The sequence below is a fragment of the Chiloscyllium punctatum genome, chromosome 24 (assembly GCF_047496795.1).
Source record: "Chiloscyllium punctatum isolate Juve2018m chromosome 24, sChiPun1.3, whole genome shotgun sequence".
In the NCBI taxonomy this organism is placed as follows: Eukaryota; Metazoa; Chordata; class Chondrichthyes; order Orectolobiformes; family Hemiscylliidae; genus Chiloscyllium; species Chiloscyllium punctatum.
Genome location: NC_092762.1, coordinates 40,087,324 through 40,108,698, shown reverse-complemented (window position 1 = coordinate 40,108,698; position 21,375 = coordinate 40,087,324). Strand labels below are relative to the sequence as shown.

General features: G+C 42.6%; 1 protein-coding gene and 1 non-coding gene across 4 annotated transcripts in view; both read left to right on the top strand.

The window, feature by feature from the left end:
- safb (scaffold attachment factor B) overlaps window positions 1-15,958 on the top strand; it is a 68,703-nt gene extending 52,745 nt beyond the window's left edge. For 2 of the 3 annotated variants that reach the window (XM_072593678.1, XM_072593674.1), the window contains 3 exons: window positions 578-693; window positions 13,083-13,149; window positions 15,567-15,958. In XM_072593678.1, coding sequence (XP_072449779.1) covers window positions 578-693; window positions 13,083-13,149; window positions 15,567-15,732 — 349 coding nt within the window. In that variant the 3' untranslated portion in view covers window positions 15,733-15,958. Of the gene's footprint in view, window positions 1-577; window positions 694-13,082; window positions 13,150-14,441; window positions 14,506-15,566 lie in introns of all 3 variants that reach the window. The other variant, XM_072593675.1, reaches the window with a different exon arrangement.
- On the top strand, window positions 10,658-10,793 carry LOC140494879 (small nucleolar RNA SNORA42/SNORA80 family). Its single transcript, XR_011964053.1, has one exon. It is a non-coding gene; the product is annotated as a small nucleolar RNA SNORA42/SNORA80 family (small nucleolar RNA).
- Window positions 15,959-21,375: the final 5,417 nt, after the last annotated feature.

The following is a 21,375-nucleotide window of genomic DNA, read 5'->3' as shown; positions in this document are numbered from 1 at the left end:
ATTATTGCTGTTTTATTGGCTTACTGAGTCAGATGAAACTGTAACCATGTGACTGCATGTCCCACAGAATGATTAAGTAGAGGGATAGCACTGTAAATGAGGCAGGTAATAATGTTTCACAGGAGATACCAATAGTACTTGTTTTAGGGATTGGTGAAAACTCAGAGATGGGAGAGAGGTAAATGGCCAATCATGTTTAAGACACTTGAAGAGCATGAAGTTTGGAAATGGGACCATTGAAGAACTAAGACTGAGGATAGACCTCTTTGCCATTGTGATACTGGTGATGTCCTTCTGTAATATTAGAAAGCACCTCACCACAGCTACTGGAGAGGGCAGCACGGTGCATATAGCTGAGAGCTGGTTTTGCCGAAACCATTGGGATGGGGAAGCTCCGTTTCAAACCCAAATTCTAGTGCCATCTTCCCCTCACTGCTAACTTGCTGATATGCTGCAGACCAATCCTGCACTTGCACAGGGCCAATTTGGTATAATGTATAATCTTCCCATAACTCCTTTTGATGTATCTTTATGTGTTGGGCAATTGCACTACAAGGTATTATTTGTTCTTATGCAGAGATGGCAGAGATTGGAACAATGACCATGGACGGAAGATGGAAGGTCATCCAGAGCGTTCTTGGCAGGGTAACCTTGAAGGAGGAATGATGGGAAGAGATCATGATCGTTGGCAAGGTAATCTGTTAGTACAGAGAGGTTTGTAATGAAAAGAAGTCGGTGTTGTTTAAAATTCCACTTGTGATTGATTCATCCAGTCAGCCTTGAGCTGTGATAAGAATTAGCAATTTACCTTTATAAATGCATTTAGAATAAATTAAACATTTCATCCATAATTAAATATTGACAGCCAAATAACTGCAAGGTGCTGGCTTATAATTTAACATTTGAGCCAGTTAATTCAAGTCACATGGACCAAACATGGTTTATTTTATGAAATAATATTGCAACAGGGCCAGTTCTGTACAGAGTTATGCATTTTAATGGAAACTTTTTTCAGCTTTGGTCAGAGTTCAAATTCATTCAACCAATGCAAGATATTCCTGTTTCAGTTAACTGAAACAGCTTGTTTCTTTTGAGTTATTTTCATCTAAAATTAATCATATTCGTTTCAGAATATTTTGCATTTGGTAGATACTAAATGAGTTTTCTGCAATATGTTTACTGTGGAAAAGCACATGGAGACATAGAATGTGGGGAAATAGTTGGTGGCATCTTGAAAAATGTCCATATTGTAGAGGAAGAGATGCTTCATGCTTTAAAATCCCCAGGAACTAATCAAGTTTTAGATTACTTACAGTGTAGAAACAGGCCCTTTGGCCCAACAAGTCCACACCAACCCACCGAAGTGCAACCCACCCATACCCCTTCACCTAACACTTCGGGCAATTTAGCATGGCCAATTCACCTAACCTGCACATCTTTGGACTGCGGGAGGAAACCGGAGCACCTGGAGGAAACCCACGCAGACACGGGAAGAATGTGCAATCTCCAAACAGTCAGTCGTCTGAGGCGGGAATTGAACCCGGGTCTCTGGCCCTGTGAGGCAGCAGTGCTTACCACTGTGCCGCCCACAAAAGTGTACCCTAGAACTCTGCAGGATGCTAAGGAAGTGATTGCTGGACCTCTTGCTGTGATATTTCTTTCATCATTATTCAGGGTGAGGTTCTGGAAGACTGGAGATTGGCTAACATAGCATTACTATGTAAGAAAGGTGGTAAGGAAAAACCAGGAACTGTAGACCAGGTGAGCCTGACATTGGTGGTAGGTAAGTTGTTGGAGGGAATCCTGAGGGATAGAATTTATGTGTATTTGGAAAAGCAAGAACTGATTAGGGGTAGTCAACATGTCTTTGTGCGTGGGAAATCATGTCTCATGAACTTGATTGAGGTTTTTGAAGAAGCAACAAAGAGGATTGATGAGGGCAGACAGTGGATGTGATCTACATGGACTTTAGTGAGAGGTTCAACAAGGTTCCTCGTGGTAGGCTAGTTAACAAGGTTAGATTTCATGAAATGCAGGGAGAACTAGCTATTTGGATACAGAACTGGCTCAAAGGTAGAAGGCAGAGGCTGGTGGTGGAGGTTTGCTTTTCAGACTGGAAACCTGTGACCAGTGAAGTGCCATAAGGATTGGTGCTGGGTCTACTACATTTTGTCATTTATATAAATGGTTTGCATATGAACATAAGAGATATAGTTAGTAAGTTTGCAGATGACACCAAAATTGGAAGTGTAGTGGACAGCGAAGAAGGTTATCTCAGATTACAACGGGATCTTGAGCAGATGGGCCAATGGGCTGAGGAATGGCAAATGGAGGTTAATTTAGATAAATGTGAAGTGCTGCATATTGGAAAAGCTAATCAGGGCAGGACGTACATACCTTAATGGTAAGGTCCTCTGGAGTGTTGCTGAACAAAGAGATCTTCTAGTGCACGTTCATAGATCCTTGAAAGTAGAGTCAAAAGTAAGGTAGGATAGTGAAGAAGGCATTTGGTATGCTTTCCTTTATTGGTCAGAGCATTTGAGTACAGGAGTTGGGAGGTCATGTGGTGGCTGTACATGACCACTTTTGAGATATTGTATATAATTCTGTCTCTGTCCTGTCGCAACGATGTTGTGAAACTTGAACATTTATTTACAAGAATGTTGCCAGGGTTGCAGGATTTGAGCTATTGGGAGAGGCCGAATAGGCTGGGGCATGTTTTTCCCTGGAGCATCGGAGGGGTGATCGTATTGAGGTTTATAAAATCACGAGGGGCATGGATAGGATAAATAGACAAAATCTTTTCCCTGGGATGGGGAAGTTCACAACTAGAGGGCATAGGTTTATGGTGAGCGAGAAAAATGTAAATGGGGCAGCAGGAGCAAGGTTTTCAAGCACAGAGTGGTACATATATGGAATGAACTGCCAGAGGCAGTGGTGGAAGCTGATACAATTACAGCATTTAAAAGGCATCTGGGACTCGGCAAGATGGGGTTTAAGGGTCTCTAAAAGGGGATATGGCTAAGTGTCTTGTTAAACAGTGCACCTGGAACATCAAGGGAAGTAATTTGCTTGTTAAAAAGAAGGAAGTGCTTTCTAGCCTTGAGAGGTAAAGGGTTGATAGCGCCCTGTTGCAGAAAACCCATCTTGATGATGGGGAACACCTGAAGCTACAACGGTGGGGGGTTGGGGGGGGTTATGACTGGGGTATTCTTTTCATCTTTACTACTTAAAGTAGGGCAGTGGCTATACATATGCAGAAAAATATTCCATTCACTTTATTAGAACAGGTGAAAGATGAGCAAGGGTGGTTTGTGATACTTAAGGCTTTGATACATGGGGAGGTTTTGACAGTGGACAGGATGCCTAGTGGGCCCCCAACTGTTTCTTTGCAGGCCAAGCAGGTGACTGACTTACATGAGGTCTTGGTGCTGGTGAACATTTGGAGATGTCTTCACCCTACCAGCAGGGCCTTTACCTTTACTTCAAACCTGCATAAATGTCATAAAGGATTGATCTTTCTCTGGCACCCTCGATTCTTCTGGGTTTGATTGATTTGTAAAATTGGGAACATAGCTATGTCTGATCACACAGTGATATATTTGGAGGTGAAGGCCAAGAGTGAGGGGCTAGGTTCACTGGCGTTTGGATCCTATTCTCCTCAAGGATTCCAAATTTGTGGGATACTTTTCGAGGGAGTTTCAGGAGTTATTGACTATCCACTCAGGCACAGCCAGTAGTACATCTATGTTATGGGAGACTAGTAAGTCCTTGGCTAGGGGATTAGGTATTTCCCAATCGGCTAGCTGGAAATGGCAGGAGGGGGAGCGGCACCGCCTACTTGAACGCAACTGAAAGCTGGTGAGGCAGAACATTTATTGAGGCCTTTGGTGACCGAGCTACAGTGGATCACGACCCTCCAGGCTGCCCTGAATTCAATACTTACACAGACTGCAAGAAGACGACTTGCCATTGGTGGACAAAGGTTATTTGAGTATGGGGATAGGCCAGGGAAGTATTTAGCGTATCTAACTCTGAAAAAGTGTGCTCCCCAATCTATTAGTACAATCAGACACAGCACCAGGGTCCTTACATACAATGTCGGAAGGATTAATGAGGCTTTTCAAAGTTTTTACTCTGAATTGTATCAGTCTGGAAGTTGTGAGGGTAGGTGGCTCAAGATGGACCTCACAAGTTTTCACAGCTTGGACCTCCATGGGGTAACCTTGGAACAGGCCTCTCCTCTTAATGCCCTCTTGACAGTCCAGGAAATACAGGAGGCAGCTAGACAACTTCAGAATGGGGTTGCAGAATGGGGTTGAAAATGTGGTGCTGGAAAAACACAGCAGGCCAGGCAGCATCTGAGGAGCAGGAGAATTGACATTTCGGGCATAAGCCCTTCTTCAGGAATGAGGCTGGTGTGCCAAGCGGGCTGAGATAAAAGATAGGGGGAGGGGCGCTGGGAGTACGATAGGTGGAAGGAGGTGAGGAAGAGGGGGTGGGGACGGAGAGGTTGGAAAGAAGATTGCAGATCAAGAGGGCAGTGCTGAATCCGGGGGTTGGGACTGAGATAAGTTTGAGGGGGGGGTGGGGGGGGAGAGAATGAGGAAACTGGCGAAACCTACATTCATCCTGTGTGGTCGGAGGGTTCCTAGGCGGAAGATGAGGCGCTCTTCCTCCAGGTGTCGTGTGGCCAGGGTCTGGCGATGGAGGTGGCCAAGGACCTGCATGTCCTTGGCGGAGTGGGAGGGGGAGTTAGTGTTCAGCCATGGGGCGGTTGGGTTGGTTGGTGCGGGTGTCCCAGAGGTGTTCCCTGAAACGTTGCGCAAGTAGGCGGCCTGTCTCCCCAATGTAGAGGAGACCACCTCGGATGCATCAGGTACAGTAAATGATGTGTGTGGGGATGCAGGTAAATTTGCGACGGGTATGGAAGGATCCATTGGGGCCTTGGAGGGAGGTGAGGGGAGAGGTGTGGGCGCAAGTTTTGCACTTCTTGCGGTTGCAGGGGAAGGTGCTGGGAAAGCACCTGGCCCTGATAGCCTCCTGAGTGAGTTTTATAAGGAGTTTATAGGGATTCTGTCGGCCATTATTGGAGATGTACAATCAGTCCCATATGCATGAATGCCTACCACTATCTTTGAGATTAGCTAATATTTCCCTCATTCTTAAGACGGGGAAGGTTCATGAGGATTGTGCCTCATACAGGCCTATCTCTCTATTAAATACAGGTTTCAAGTTTCTGTCTAAGATCATGATGCTGAGATTGGAGACGGTGTTGCCCCATATTGTCAAGAGGACCAGACAGGTTTTATAAGGGGCCGTAGGCCCTCTTAATATTAGAAGGTTGCTGAATATGGTCCAAGTATGCCAGCAATGATCGATCCAGGGAGTTGATTTTTTTAGATGCAGAGGAAAGCATTTGACTGGGTGGAATAGCCGTATCTCTTTTATGTCTTAGAGCGATTTGGGCTGGGTGGTGTCTTTGCTAGGTGGGTGGAGGTTTTATATTGCCACCTTCTGGTTACTGTCATCACCAGTGGGGTGCAGTCTGGGAACTTGAAGATTGGTAGGGGTAGTCGTCAAGGCTGCCCCCTCCCACCGTTGTCATTTACATTTGTGGTAGAGCCGCTGGCAGAGACCATTCGTAAGAACATCCACATAACCACCCCGGAAGTGGGATTGAGGGTACACAAGATTACACTGTATGTGGATGACATCCTTATGTGTTTATCGGACTTTCTGTACCTCATCTGACACAATGTATTCATTCATTTGGGGCTATGTCCGGATAAGATCAACTTCGCGAAGTCGGAGGCTATGCCTTTGGGGGACATCAAGGAAGTGCCAAAGGTTGATGGTGGCCCTAGGTTCCCCTTTAAATGGTCACGGGCAGGTTTTTGATATTTAGGTATTTTTATTTCTCCCATGTTAGATTGATTATTTCGGACTAAGTTTGTTTACCTGCTTGACAATATTAGGCAGGGTCTCCAGAGATGGAAGGCTCTTCCAATTTCGTGGTTAGCCTTTAAGATGAATGTTCTTCCTCGTTTGCTTTATCCCATGCGCATGCTCCTTATAATGTTTCCCAGGTCAATGTTGCAGAGACTTATGGATTGGTTTAGTTCTTTCGTTTGTGACCCCTCATCAAACTTATTAAATTACACTTACCTCAAGGATGGGGAGGGGTTGATTTCCCTGACATCAGGAGGTATGAACTGAATTCCCTGCTGTCCTTTTGTGCGATCGGGCAGGTAACGATCAATATGGCTCGGTACTAAGCACTCTCAGGCAAAGTGCCCTCTTATTAACGTTGCTCATGGCTAAGATGAGGACAGTTACGGACTACTGCCGGAGCCCTATTATTAGTACGGACAGGGCATGGAGGGCAATATATCGGAGTGAGGGTTGCTTATCCAAGACTTCGCCACTCACCTCCATAGTTGGTATGCGGGGGTTCCGATAAGGGATGATAGACTCAGGGTTCAAACTGTGGGCAATGAGAGGAATGTCTAGTTTGGGAGACTTATTTGAAGGGAGGTTATGATGTCCTTCAAGCAATTGAGCCACAAATAAAGGCTGCCTGTTTTTCTTTCTTTGTTTTTTTTTCAGGTTAGGGATTTTATCCAGAATATGACTGTGCTTCTTCTTGCTAAGTCCTATAGGTCTGATACAGAGGGGTTGTTGCTACATTCCACAAGCACCCTTTTGGTTAGTGTCCTCTATAGCCTACTGGGTGGTAGGGCCTGGCAAGATATTAACCGGCTATGTGAAGTCTGGGCACAAGGGCTATGAGTGGATATCTCTTCTGAAACATGGGAGGACATATGGAAGAACACATGAAAGATCTCAATCTGTAATAGGACATATGCTATGCAGTTAAAAGTTCTGCACAGGGTTCATTTGGCACCGGACCATCTGGCAACGTTTAAAAAGGGGGCATCTCCAATGTGCCCCAAATGTAAAATAAGTGTGGGTACTCTTGCCCATTGCTTCTGGACATGCCATAGGCTCTGTGCCTATTGGAGTACTGTGACTGTAGAGATAGGGAGGGTTTTGAAGTTGAAGTAGACCCGATATCTTTCCTCTTACATCCACCGAAGTTACTATCTTTAGACAGGTCTGGGAAGAAACTATTCAATATTCTTATGCACTGTGCACGGAAGAATATTCTGATGAATTGGGTGTCCGAGAACCTACCGGGCTTGCTGGGGTGGCGAAAATCAATTATGGTGCACATTCCCTTAGACTTTTTCACAAATATGGTGCACCACACAACAGACTTTTTTTATGAGACATGGCAGCCCTTTGAGTTATTTGGATACAGATTTGTCTGCTATCTTAACTAGAGCATTCATTTAACCAGGATGGAACGGGGGACCTCTGAGTAAATATGGCTATATGTACAACGGTCGCATTTTTTGGTTGGGAGCTTTGCGCTGAGCATTGTTTTTTTTTAAGTCCTTATTTATTGGTGGTGTTTTGCACAATGTTTAGTTTTGTTTTATAGTGAAGGTTACTAGTTGGTAGATTGTAGTTTTGTAATTGCACAATTTGTTATATTTTCAAGAACTTTATATTTTTGTAAAGTCAAAAGAAGTTTTTTTGCCAGTAAATATGTTTACAAAGAAAGTCATCTGGATGGGTATATAGATCGAAAGGTTTTACAAGGAAATGGGCCAAGTGCTGGCAAATGGTTAGGATATCTTGTAGGCGTTGGACTGAAGGGTTTGTTTCCATGCTATACATCTCTATGACTCTAAGGTAAAACTTCACGGGTGCCCTAAATGATATTTTAAAAACGTAATTTGTTCACAGGCATGAGTGATTTTGAACTTGCTGATTTTGCTGTCTCACTATCTCTCCACCAACTTGAGAGCGCCTTTTTAGTTTTGGAAAGAAGCATCAAACAAGTCACGTAATTTCATTGGGCAGGCAAAATTGAGGACTGCAGATGCTGGAAACCTATTCCTGATGAAGGGCTTTTGTCCGAAACATCGATTTTCCTGCTTCTCAGATGCTGCCTGACCTGCTTATCATTCTGTTCGAGACGCGATTTTGTCAACTGTGAGGCAGTCCTGAATCACAGGGTTCTGGTTTCCACTTCCACTCAAGGATCTGAGCGCACAAATCCAAGCTGACATTCCAGTTCAGTAATGAAAGGGTGCTGGACTGTCAGTGGTGTTTTGGATAATAAACTAAACCAAGGCCCTGTCTGCCTTCTAAAAGGTTCCTTGGTACTGCTGCACTTTAAGAAGAACAGGGATGATCTCCCGGGTGTCCTCACAACAGGTTATCTGATCATAATCTCTGTTTTTCTGGGAGTTCACTGAGTATAAATTAATTACTCTTCCCTTCATTGCAGCAGTGACTGCCTAAAACTATAATTGCTTTAAGACTTATTCTTAGGATGTGGGCACTGCTGACAATGCTAACATTATTGCCTAGCCCTGATTTACCCTCAAGATTTAGGTGGTGAACTGTTACAGTTCTTGGGGTGGAGGTTTATCCATGGTGCTGTTCAGAAAGAAGTTCCAGGAATTTACCCTCTGGTAGTGGAGGAATGATAATATATTTCCAAGCTAAGATAGTGTACATATCAGAGGAATTTGCAGGTAGTGGTGTTCCCATGCGTCTGTTCTACTCCAAGGAAGTGAATGTCACAGGTTTGAAAGGTGCTGTCTGTGGAGCCTGGGTCAATTGCAGTGCATTTTGTGATGGTGCACAGTGTATCAGTGATGCAGAGAGTGAATGTTTGTGGATGTGCCAAGTAAGCAAGCTGCTTTGTTTTGGGTGGTGTAAGACTTAGAGTATTGGAATGGCACTTCTCCAGGCAAGAGGAGTATTATATCTCACTCCTGACTTGTGCCTTGTAGATTGTATTCAAGGCATTGGGGAGGCAGGTGAATTGCTTGCTGCAAAGTTGCTAGCCTCTTATGCTCGTGAGTAGCCATATAAATAATATGGCTACTTGTTCAGTTTCTGGTCAATGGTAATCTCTAGAATATTGATAGAAGAGAATTCAGCAATGATGGCATCCTTGAATGTGAAGGTGAGGCAGCTAGATCTTCTGAGAGGATGGTCATTGCTTGGTGCATTGTGTGGGAGCAGTCATTGTCTGGTGCTCTCGTGTGAATGTAGGAATGCTGTTAATGTAAGAAACCTGAATGTTGCCCTTGTTAATGAATACACTTGTGATGTTGCAAATGTTGTTGAGCCTTGTGGAATCATCAGTGATTCATCCTACTTCTACCTTCTGGAGATGAAGTACCTGAAAATGGTTGACCCCAAAGCCCTCCGATGAAAATTCCTGCAAATATATTATTTGGACCGAGGTGGACTGATCTCTGGCACCATACCTAACTTCCTTTATGCTAAGTATGATTCCAAAATAGTAGAGAATTTTCTCACTGATTTCACTTGACCAGTTTCCCTAGACCTGTTTGCCATACTTGTATAAAAACTGCATTGTTGAAGTAATTTTTTTCTGCTGTATGAACACGCAAGGTTCTTGAGAGACCTCAGCCGCAAGTCAGTGCATTGGGATGCTGATTAGCAGTGCAGCTTAGAGAGCATTGATCATGGTCCCCACATCTGTGGTATTTTAGCTCTGTTATCCATGTTTGGACCAAGTCTGTGATGAAGTCAGGAGTTGAGTGGTCCTAGTGGAACCTGAGCTGAAGGTCTTTGAGCCTGTTATTTGAGTTATGTTGCTTGATTGCTCTGGGCCCTTTCTTTGCTTTGATGCTCAAGAGTAGACCGATAAGGTGGCACTTTCACACCACATCTCACATTATTTCAGTTCTCCTGCCATATCACCAGACTCCCCATTGTTTGTTCATATTATGTAACTCATACCTGGGCAATCCTCCACATTGTTTAGTGGATGCTAGTGTTGCAACTATGCTGGAAGAGTCGTCAGTACCAATGCCAGAATGTGATTGGGCCAAAATAATTGACAAGAGTTTAAGACCATCCCACCATATCCCAGTAATCTCAGATTTACCATAGCTAACTTCCTAGCCTGCTCAGTAGAGGGAATTTAGCATAACCAATCCACCTAACATGCACTTGGACTGTGAGAGAAGCCAGACGACCCAGAAGGGCCCAGACACCCCCCACACGGGAGAAATGTGCAGACTCCACGCAGACAATTGCTCAAGGCTGGAATCAAACCCAGATCCCTGGTGTTGTACGGCAGGAATGCTAATCACTGTGCTACCCCTGTTCCCAAGATCACCAGATGTCTGGTTGTGAAAAGTGCCATATGGATGCAATTTTTTTTTAATACTGCTTGCTTCTAGTTTGAAAGTGTGGTGCTAAAAAAGCACTTCCTTATGAAGAGCTTATGCTTGAAATATCGATTCTCCTGCTCCTCTGATGCTGCCTGACCGGCTGTGCATTTTCAGCACCACACCTTTTGACTCTGATCTCCAATATTTGCAGTCTTCACTTTCTCCTTGCTTCTAGTTTGCCAAAGCATGGCAATTGGTTTGAGATGCAAGCATCTTTACACTAAACGTTGAAATGCAGAAATTGGGTAGACAAAATGATGCCTGAGAGGATTGATTTTGTTGAGTGGTGGTGGGGTCAGATGAATCATTGGAATTCATGAGCAACTGTGTAATTGTCTTTCTGGGATTACTCTTTGCCTTCAATAGCATGGCTATGGATTTATGGTGGGATCTATCCCATGATCTCTTCATAGTGTACTCCATGCAAAATCAAAATCTGCTTCGAACCATTGACTGGCTTAAAACTAATAGGCCTGCTTCACTGATATGGGCAGTACAATTAACTCAGTAAAGTTTTTGTTTTAACCTGCACTTCATATGTGGGAATCTCAATAAACCAACAAAAATTATATTCCTGAAATTCTGAAAATATACTGTTAACACTATGTTCGGTAGTCAGTTGAGGGTGCAAGTGAAAAGGCCTGTGCTAGAAAGTTTTATATTTAAGGCAAAGTTGCATTATTATTTGTGATTTGTGCTGTAAATGAAGTAAAACAGTGGTATGTACACCCCCTGCATTAGCATAGTTGCAACACATTACTTAGTGTATGTTTTTACATTGGTTATGTGGACCCTTTGATCAATCAGGATATCAGCCCATACACACTCGGTCCCATAGGTGCCAATTAATAAAACGTTTGCTGTAGTTGGTAATACTAGGTTTAGAAGGGTATCCTGTATCCTCTATGTTGCTAACTAAGCAACTAAAAGTTAATTGAGTGGAATGTGACAGTGTTAAAATTTCTCAGGCTTGATTTTGAATCCCCACCCTGTTTATTTTTTGTGGGAAGCGAATTTTAAATGCACTTTGAATATTAGTTGCATGCAAGTACAGCTATGTATCACCTATTCATGTTATTGGTGCATATAGTTGGGGGTGGAGGTTAGTTACCTTCGTTGACTAGATGGCTGGTTTTCAGTACAGAATGCAGGGAAAGCATGGATTCATTTCTCAGACCAGCTGAGGTTACTATAAAGAGCCCATTTTCTTGACCTTGCCCCTCACCAGGGGCATGGGGACCATTTGGATTAAATTCACCACCAGTTTTTTTTTTCTTTTTTAGCCTTGACTTAGAGGATTTAGAGATGCCAGTGTTGGACTGGAGTAGACAAAGTTAAAAATCTCACAACACCAGGTTATAGTCTTAACAGGTTTATTTGAAAGTGCTAGCTTTCAGAGTGCTGCTCCTTCATCAGGTGGTGGGAGCATTGCTCCAAAAGCTGGTGCTTCCACATAAACTTGTTGGGCTATAACCTGATGTGTGATGTTAACTGTCAGTAATTAGAGGTGTTTTTGTTTAACTGAAGACTATTGGTGTGCAGTTCAACATTCATAAATGATACCTCAGTGCACACTTACTTTTTAAACAGGCACTAATTAGGGGCATAGAATAACAACAATACTGATTATAACGAGCAAAGTCACTAATCTAATTCCTTTATTTGTCATGCAGTACTTTGCAGGAAGAACCATTCCTATTCAAATTGTAATGCTGCAAATTACCAGCATCCAAAGCATTCCAACTCAACGTTGAAAAGTTTTAATTTCTATGTAGTAGTTATTTTCCAAGGACACTACAGCATTTTACATTCAAGGATTTAACTTTAAAGTGCAATCACCGGGAGGCAAATGTAGCCAATTTCACACAGCAAGTTTGGCAGAAGAGTGTTAACCAAGACATTTTTTGAGACTTTACTCTCTGTATGGCATCGGATTTCTTCTCTTAAACACTGAACTGAGCACGTGGTAGGGTATTAGAATATCTCTCCGATGTTGCTACTCGGATTGGAGCGTTTGAGTTATAGGGAGAGGTTGAATAGGCTGGGACTTGTTTCCCTGGAGCATTAGAGGCTGAGGGCTGACCTTATAGAGGGTTTATAAATCATGAGGGGCATAGATAGGGTGAATAACCAAAGTCTTTCCTGGGGTGCAACCTGGGGGGCAACGTTTTCATGCAGAGGGTGGTGTGTATGGAACGAGCTGCCAGAAGAAGTGGTGGAGGTGTGTACTATTACAATATTTAAAAGGAATCTGGATTGGGGCAAGAATAGGAAGGATTTAAAGGTATATGGTCCAAATTCTGGCAAGTCAGATTAGATCGGTTTAGGATATATGGTTGGCAGGGATGAATTGGACCAAAGGGTCTGTTTCTGTACTGTATAACACTATTACTTTGTTCTGTCCAAGTACGGTAGTTCTCTGTTGCTTGAATACATCTGTATTTGAATGTAGCTGCTTGATTCCAAAGTTGCTGCTAAGCTGACATTACTAAGAGATTCGAACTGCTTTGCCTTTTCCATTTTAATGATTTTGCATACATTTTAAGCTCTGGTGCATTGAATTTTACTCCCCTGGGGTGGAATGTTTTGAGATAATGCTTTGGTTATAATTTACTACTTCATTCTGCTATTGAAAGGGGTTTTCCTAGAAATGTGATAGGAAAGGACACTAAATGTAATAAGGAATAAATTTTTAAGCTTTTGTTGAATTAACTTTGTTTTTCTTTCTTAAAATAATCTTATCTATGAAAGTTCATTTTGAGGAGAATAATCTGTTATATCTTATTGTAGGAGGGGATAGGGGTGTACCTGCCCAGTCTGGACAAGGCCACATCATGCAACGAGGAGGAATGCCTGGGTAAGAGGAATGCCTTGGTCTTAAGTGAAAAGTTTATTGGCTCTGTGACTATTGGCTGCTGCTGAATCCTGCTGAGCACAAATATACTTAAACAATATTTGATCAGGAGTTCTCAGTGCCCTTCCTGATATAGTTGGCAATTTGATTTGTAGGCTGGGATCTTGGTTTGAAAACAGCCCAGTTTAATGGGATAGAAGTTGTCTTTCTTTGCTGCTCCTTATAAATCATGAAAAGTTTTGACTGTTCCTCATGGGGGTCCACTTGCTTGAAGCTATTCATAATTTGTCACTAAATTGGCAGGCCTGTACCTGTGCTAAAAAGATTGATTGATGAGACCATATTCTGCGTTCAAGTATTTTGTACTTGTGGTGGAAGCAAGAAGTTCCATTCCCCAGAATGGACGTTTAGTTGCAAAAAAAACCTTACAAGTTGTAAAGCTGGGACTTGTGCTGCTGTTCTACCTTTCAGAATTTAACTGGACTATGCACATCTGAATATCCGATTACTCTCAAAGTAGCCTGGTAGACATTATCTGTAAACAAATCTCCAAATTGGTTGTATTTTGTAATAACTTAGTAGAAATCAGGCACTTTTTTATTCATTCTCTATAAAGCATGTCCCTCTGTTTAAATTGGACTTTGTTGAACTCCTTAATCAGACATTGTGTTCACATGTATATACAACTATTAATATCAGCTGTCTTTTTGTCATTTCTTGGACCTTGTTCACGAAATGAAAACTGCACATTTTTTTTGTTTCCAAAAACTAAGTACCCTCTTGGTTTAGATATTAAGTGCATATTTTCATTATTGTTAACATGCCCATGAAGCATGATTAGCTTTGTCCTGCTATGACCGGTCTGTAGTCTATAATTATTCTAGAATATTGGGTAGATCATGTTTGCAAATACATTTTATGGAGGGCATCCTGCTTTCTACAAGTGTCATTTTTCTGGAAAAATGTTTATGAACAAGGTGTAATTATTTATAATTAATTATATACCTTTTACTTGACTGCTTAGCCAGTTTTCTCTCAACACAGTTTCCAAGCAGGGGACAACGAGTTAATTTTCCATTTTTGATCTTTCATGCGTATCGTACGGTTGCATTTCACTTCTGCTTGAATGGTTTCAGCAGCTGTCTGTGAATGAATGGATAAAAACCTACATCCTGCAACTGAACCTGAGGTTTCTGCTTTATAAATTAGGGTTGCTTGATAAGTACATTAAAATTGAATTATTTGATCATGAACTAATGTGAAAAGGTTGATCCCAATCCTTCTCATTTTACCAGAGCAACTGAGTTCATTTGGCATTCTCGGAACAACTTATGACTGATGTAAAAATGCAGAATGGAGGTCAGTATAGTCTTCATTGCTGCTGGCATAAGTGAATGAAGTCAATGCCATTATCCATTCTGTTTTGTTCCACTTACTGAGAAGCAAGTGACCCACTGCTCAAATATATCTTCTGGAAAAATGCCTCAATGGACAAAAGAATGAAGGAGTTGTAGTACATGGTCAAGCATAATTGTATTTGTGCTCGCCAGGATTCGGCAACTTAGCTTTTAAACCTCCTACAAAAAGGAGGAAGTGTAGATAAGGAATTTGAGGGTGAATGAGTTCCAATGCTGCAGAGAGTTGTTTCTTGAGGCCACTATTGTACACAGTCATATCAATGATTGGATATAAGGCTAAAAGAATGCTTTTCTATACCTAAAGGTGTTGTTGAACTTGCGTAAGATACAGATCATTCTCAGCTGGAGTACTGACTCTGTTCTGTGCATTGTATTCTAGAAAGGATGTGGAGGTATTTCAAAGAGTACAGAAGATGTTTTACAATAATGGTTCCAGGGGTGAGGGATTTCAGTTATAAAGATAATTTGGCCAAGTTGAGGCTATTGTTCCTTGACGGAGTGAAGAGTTGATGGAAGTATTTAAGCATGAGGGGTCTGGGCCGAATAAATATATAGTAAGTGTTCCACTTGTGAAAGGATTAAGACAAAGCATACAGATTTAAAGTAACAATTAAAAGAAACATAAGTGAAAGAAGGAAAGTTTTATCATGCAGGAACTAGGGTCTGGAATGCACAATCTGAGAGTGAAGTTGTATTCAGAAGGCAATAACTTGAAAAGGAATAATGTCCAGAGAGAATTGCAGGACAGGTGAGATGCTCATTCAGAGAACTGGCCCATGCATGATGGGCTAAACAGCCATTTTGTCTCTGTGATATCATGCCTGTATGGGCCATTATTAATGAATATTATTAATTCTACAAAACTTATTGATTTGTCTTGTCAACAAATGCTCTGGCGATAGAGGTCTTATATTTTTGGTACTGTTTTTATGGGCTGTTTCTTATTCGGCTTTTGATATATCCATCAGTACCACTGAATTAACAGATACCCTTTTTCCACAGGCAAGGAGGATTTGTGCAAGGTGGGATCCAGCAGGGGGGTGGTCAACCTATGAGCCGCACTGTCCAAATGATGGCAGGTGGTGGCATGCAAGGACCGGGCAGCTTTGGTGACCAAGACAGAGTGCAGAGAATGTCCAGCGATCCTCGCTTCCAGCATCGCTACTAGCTCTTATTTCTATTAATTGATTTTAATGTAAAGGAAATCTTTAATAGTGGTGCGTAGTGCTAATCACAGTACCATGTTCTTGTGTATTTTTGTTTACTGCCTCTGAAACCAGAATTGTTTTGGAATTAATGATCATTTCATGGTTACTTTATTGTTAAAGTACTTGTATTGAGCCTAGACTCTGAAAGAGTCACTTCAATTTTCCATAAATAAAAGTGAAAATATACTTTGTGTGTCTGAACTTAATTTTAGGATTAGATGCAAATTTAGAGATGCACCTTTACTGATGTCTAATGTTTTCTAATATGATAGATGTTAGCATTTGAGTTTGATTATAGTAGTGCATTATTAAAAGGAATGACTTTTTAAGGCACTTCCTAGTCGTTTCCTTCTCTTCCATCTGATTCTCAAGTAACAACCTCTTGCTCTCATTACTCTCAATCCAGAAATTGTATGAGGGTGCTTTGGACAATAGTTCTGCATAAGATTACGTTTAATTGTCTCTTGCACTCTGTTTAATTCAATATTCATGCAACTTCACTGCTTTGGGTAGCAGATCTACTTTTCTTAAGCTGTCATCCTAATTTTTTTAGATTAGATTACTTACAGTGTGGAAACAGGTCCTTTGGCCCAACAAGTCCACACCGACCCGCCGAAGCGCAACCCACCCATTCCCCTACATTTACCCCTTTACCTAACACTACGGGCAATTTCCCATGGCCAGTTCACCTGACCTGCACATCTTTGGACTGTGGGAGGAAACCGGAGCACCCGGAGGAAACCCATGCAGACACAGGGAGAACGTGCAAACTCCACACAGTCGCCTGAGGCGGGAATTGAACCCAGGTCTCTGGCGCTGTGAGGCAGCAGTGCTAACCACTGTGCCACCCAAAACTTTGAATTTACATCCCTTTGAAAGGTGGTTAGCACTGCTGCCTCACAGCACTAGGGACCCAGGTTTAATTTCAGCCTCTGGTGACTTTTGTATGGAGTTTACATATTCTCCCTGTGTCTGCGTGGATTTTCCCCAGGTGCTCTGGTTTCTTCCTACAATCCAAAGCTGTGCAGGTTAGGTGAATTGACCATCCTAAATTGCCCATAGTGTTCAGAGATGTGAAAGTTCGGTGCATTAGTCGGGTAAATGTAGAATCATAGGGTAGGGGAATGGGTCTGGGTGGGGTACTCTTCTGATGGTTGGTGTGGACTTGTTGGGCCTAAAGCCTGTTTCCACACTGTAGGGATTCTATGAAAAAAGGAGTTGCTGGTTCATTTTAATTCCCTTCCTTCCTTCCACTAGATTTCTTTGGATGAACGATCTATTGTAAAGAGCATTCCCTTAAACTGCTCTCGCTGCATAAATGATAGAATCTTTGCTGGTTTAAGTAACCTGGATAGTACACATTATGCTAGATGAAGATTCAGCAAATTCCTTGTAACATACAGTGCAAACTTTTGATATCTTGTGATCAAAGATAAATGATTGGTGGGTAGAAATGGGAAAATAATTTCATGCAATGTGTCGCAAAGCAAAAGGAATGCATACATAGTAATATTTTAAGAACAGAGAAAAGCAGTGTCTTAGATTCACAGAACCCTGAAGGTGGGGCAGGTAGATAAGGTGGTCATGAAGACCCACAGGATCATTGATTGGCTGAGCCCTAGAACGTAAGAACAGTAATGTTAAAAGTCATTAGACAGTGCAAGACTTTGCATTATAAGAAATGTGTTCTCAATAAAGGGATAGGACTGAAATATTTTAGCTGTAATACAAGTTTGCATATGGCAATGTTGGTTTCTTTGGAGCTGCGAGGTTTAAATGAATTGTATGAAATTGAGATTCCAAGATACACTGGATTGGAAGGACCAATTTCTGTTAGGTGAGAGATCATTAAACAGGGTAAGAAGATTTTAGTGATTCGGTAAGATGGCAGCGATTCTGTATAACTGCAGTGGATGGCTCTGCCTAACAGCCAAGGCATACTGGTGTTTTTTTGCCATCCCTGGCCAAGTTACGTGGAGGAATTATTAGTTTAAAACCTTACAGAACGCACATTTGTTAACATTTGGGAGTGGGAGGGATGCCAAAAGCAAAAAGTAAGCAAACAGCAGCAGGGAGGACACTCTTGCAGCACCGGGCACACCAGAGGCAACAGCAGCAGCCTCTCCTGAACCCCCAGGGGACCTGACAGACTCAAAGGAATTAACGGCTTACCTTGAAGGTTGGGGCTGCGATTGAGATCTGTGCCCAGGTCCAACCTATCACATTGACTGCACATTGAAAGAGCCAAGTGCACAGGTCTGGATGGGTACAGTGCCCCCGCCTGGTCCTAGTGCATATACAAGGGCAAGCAAAGAGTGATAGAAGCCTCCAGATCATTGGGAAAAGACCCACTGCTGCACAAGAGGTCAAAAATCATGTTTTTCCAGGATTTTTCAGCAGCTGTAATCCAAAAGAGGAAGTCCTTCATTGAAGTTTAAAAGAGGCTGAGAAACCTCAGCATCCAGTACTCTATAAGGTACCCCACAGTGCTCTGTTCCAGTCAGAGGATTCCGTTTATATGTCAGACTTGGCGGATAAAGCTAAGAACTCTCTAGACACTTCAAAATGATGACTGGTCTGAAGAATATGATTAATTGTTTGTCCTCTTTTCCTCCTTTCCCTGTGTTTTCCCTTTCCCCTATCTTTTTTTCTTTCCTTTTTTTTAAATCTTGGAATATGTTGTTTGTATAATATGTTTATAATCCCATTTTATGATGGGAAATTTTGTGGGTGTCCTCTGTGGTCTGCCTGTTTTTTCTCTCTTTAGTCACAAGTAGGGGTGACATCGAGCCGGGGATGGGCGGGCTACTTATCCTGTCTTTTTTTTTGTTGACTTAAGGATCATTTTGTTTAGCTTTTTTTGCCTGAGGCTGGGGCACAGTTTGGGCTTGAAGGAGTTGTGAAGGGGGCGATGAGTAGGGTGAGTGCCCCCTATGGGCTTGGGAAGAGTCTCCCGTTCAAGGTTTTACAGTTGGTTTGCATTACAAGCAGGGTTCTCCCTCCTGGGGATTGAAGGGTCTCTAAAAGGGGATATGGCTAAGTGTCATGTTAAATGGTGCAACTGGAATATCAAGGGAAGTCATTGGCCTGTTAAAAGGAAAAACATGCTTTCTAGCCTTAAGAGGGAAAAAGGATTGATATCGCCCTGTTGTAGGAAACCTATCTTGATGGGAAACACCTGAAGCTGGTACTCTTTTCATCCTTTTACTACTAAAAGTAGGGGAGTGGCTATACTTATGCAGAAAATCTTCCATTCACCTTATTACAGCAGGTTGAAAGATGAGCAAAGACCTTAAGGCTCTGAAACATGGGGAGGAATATGGCATCTTAAATGTCTACTGTTCCCCCTGCACTTCTCAAACTTTTGCTTGGATTCGACAGTGGACAGGATGCCTTGTGGGCCCCCAACTGTTTCTTGGCAGGCCAAGCAGGTGACTGACTTATATGAGGAGTTGGTGCTGGTGAACATTTGGAGATGTCTTCACCCTACCCGCAGGGACTTCACCTTTATTTCAAACCCGCATAAATGTCATACAAGGATTGATCTTTCTCTGGTGTCCTTGACCCTTCTGGATTTGATTGAGTTGTAAAATTGGGAACATAGCTATTTCTGATCACACGGTGGTATATTTGGAGATGAAGGCCAAGAGTGAGGGGCTAGGTTCACTGGCGTTTGGATCCTTTTCTCAAGGATTCCAAATTTGTGGGATACTTTTCAAGGGAGTTTCAGGAGTTATTGACTATCAGCTCAGGCACAGCCAGTAGTCCATCTATGTTATGGGAGACTGCTAATGCCTTTGCTAGGGCATTAGGTATTTCCCATTCGACTAGCCAGAAACGACAGAATGGGAGACACGGTTGAAAGCCACTGAGGCAGCACGTTTCGTGAGGCCTTTGTTGACCAAGCTACAGTGAATCTCAGCCCTCCAGGCTGCCCTGAATGAACTTACACAGACCACAAGCAGAAGACTTGCCTTTGGTAGACCAAGGCTGTTTGAGTATGGGGATAGGCCAGGGAAGTATTTAGCGTATCTAACTCGGGGGGTGGGGGGGGGGGAAGCGTGCTCCCCAATCCATTACTACGATTAAAGACAGTACCGGGGTCCTTACATACGATGCCGGAAGGATTAATTAAGCTTTTCAAAGTATTTACCTCTGAATTGTATCAGTCTGAAAGTTGTGAGGGTAGGTGGGTCAAGATGGAAATCTTTTTTCACAGCTTGGACCTCCATGGGGTAACCTTGGGACAGGCCTCTCCTCTTAATGCCCCCTTGACAGTCCAGGAAATACAGGAGGCAGCTAGACAACTTCAGAATGGGAAAGCACCTGGCCTTGATAACCTCCTGAGTGTGTTTTATAAAGAGTTTATAGGGATTCTGTCAGGACTATTATTGGAGATGTACAATCACTCCTATATTCATTAATCTTTGAGAGAAGCTAATATTTCCCTCATTCTTAAGAAGGGGAAGGTTCCTGAGGATTGTGCCTCATACAGGCCTATCTCTCTAAGTACAGGTTTCAAGTTTCTGTCTAAGGTCTTGATGCTGAGATTGGAGAAGGTGTTGCCCCATATTGTCAAGAGGACCAGACAGGTTTTATAAGGGATTGTAGACCTTCTAATTAATATTAGAAAGTTGCTGAATATGGTCCAAGTATGCCAACAATGATCGATCCGGGGGTTGGCGCTTAGATACGGAGAAAGGATTTCATTGGTTGGAATGGCCATTTATGTCTTAGAGCAGTTTGGGCTGGGTGAGGTCTTTGCTAGATGGGTGGAGGTTATATATCGCCACCCTCTGGCCACTGTCGTCATCAACGAGGTGAAGCCTGGGAACTTGAAGATTGGATGGGGTAGTTGTCGAGGCTACCTCCTCTCACTATTGTCATTTACGTTGGTGATAGAGCCACTGACAGAGGCCATTTGTCCACATAACCACCCCTGAAGTGGGATTGAGGGTACACAAGATTACACTGTATGCGGATGACATCCTTATGTGTTTATCGGACCTGATGACTTCTGTACCTCATCTGACACAATGTATTCATTCATTTGGGGCTATTTCAGGATAAGATCAACTTCGCAAAGTCGGAGGCTATGCCTTTGGGGGACCTCAAGGAAGTGCCAGAGGTTGAAGGTGGCCCTAGGTTCCCCTTTAAGTGGTCGCGGGTGGGGTTCCGATAACTAGGCATTTTTATTAGCTTCATGTTAGATCAATTATTTCAAACTAACTTTGCTAACTTGCTCAACAAATTTAGGTGGGATCTCCAAAGATGAGAGGTTCTTCCAATTTCATGGTTGGGCTGAATAGCCCTTAAGATGAATGTCCTTCGTTTGCTTTATCCCATGCATTTGCTCTCTATGTTTCCCAGGTCAACGTTGCAGAGACTTATGGTTTAGTTCCTTCGCTTGGTGTTGTGGACAGCCCCTCATCAAACTTACTAAATTACAGTTACCTCAAGGATGGGGAGGGGTTGATTTCCCTGACATCAGGAGGTATGAACTGAATTCCCTGCTGTCCTTTTGTGCGATTGGGCAGGTAACGATCCAGGCTCAATATGACTCCGTATTGAGAACTCTCAGGCAAAGTGCCCTCTTATTAACG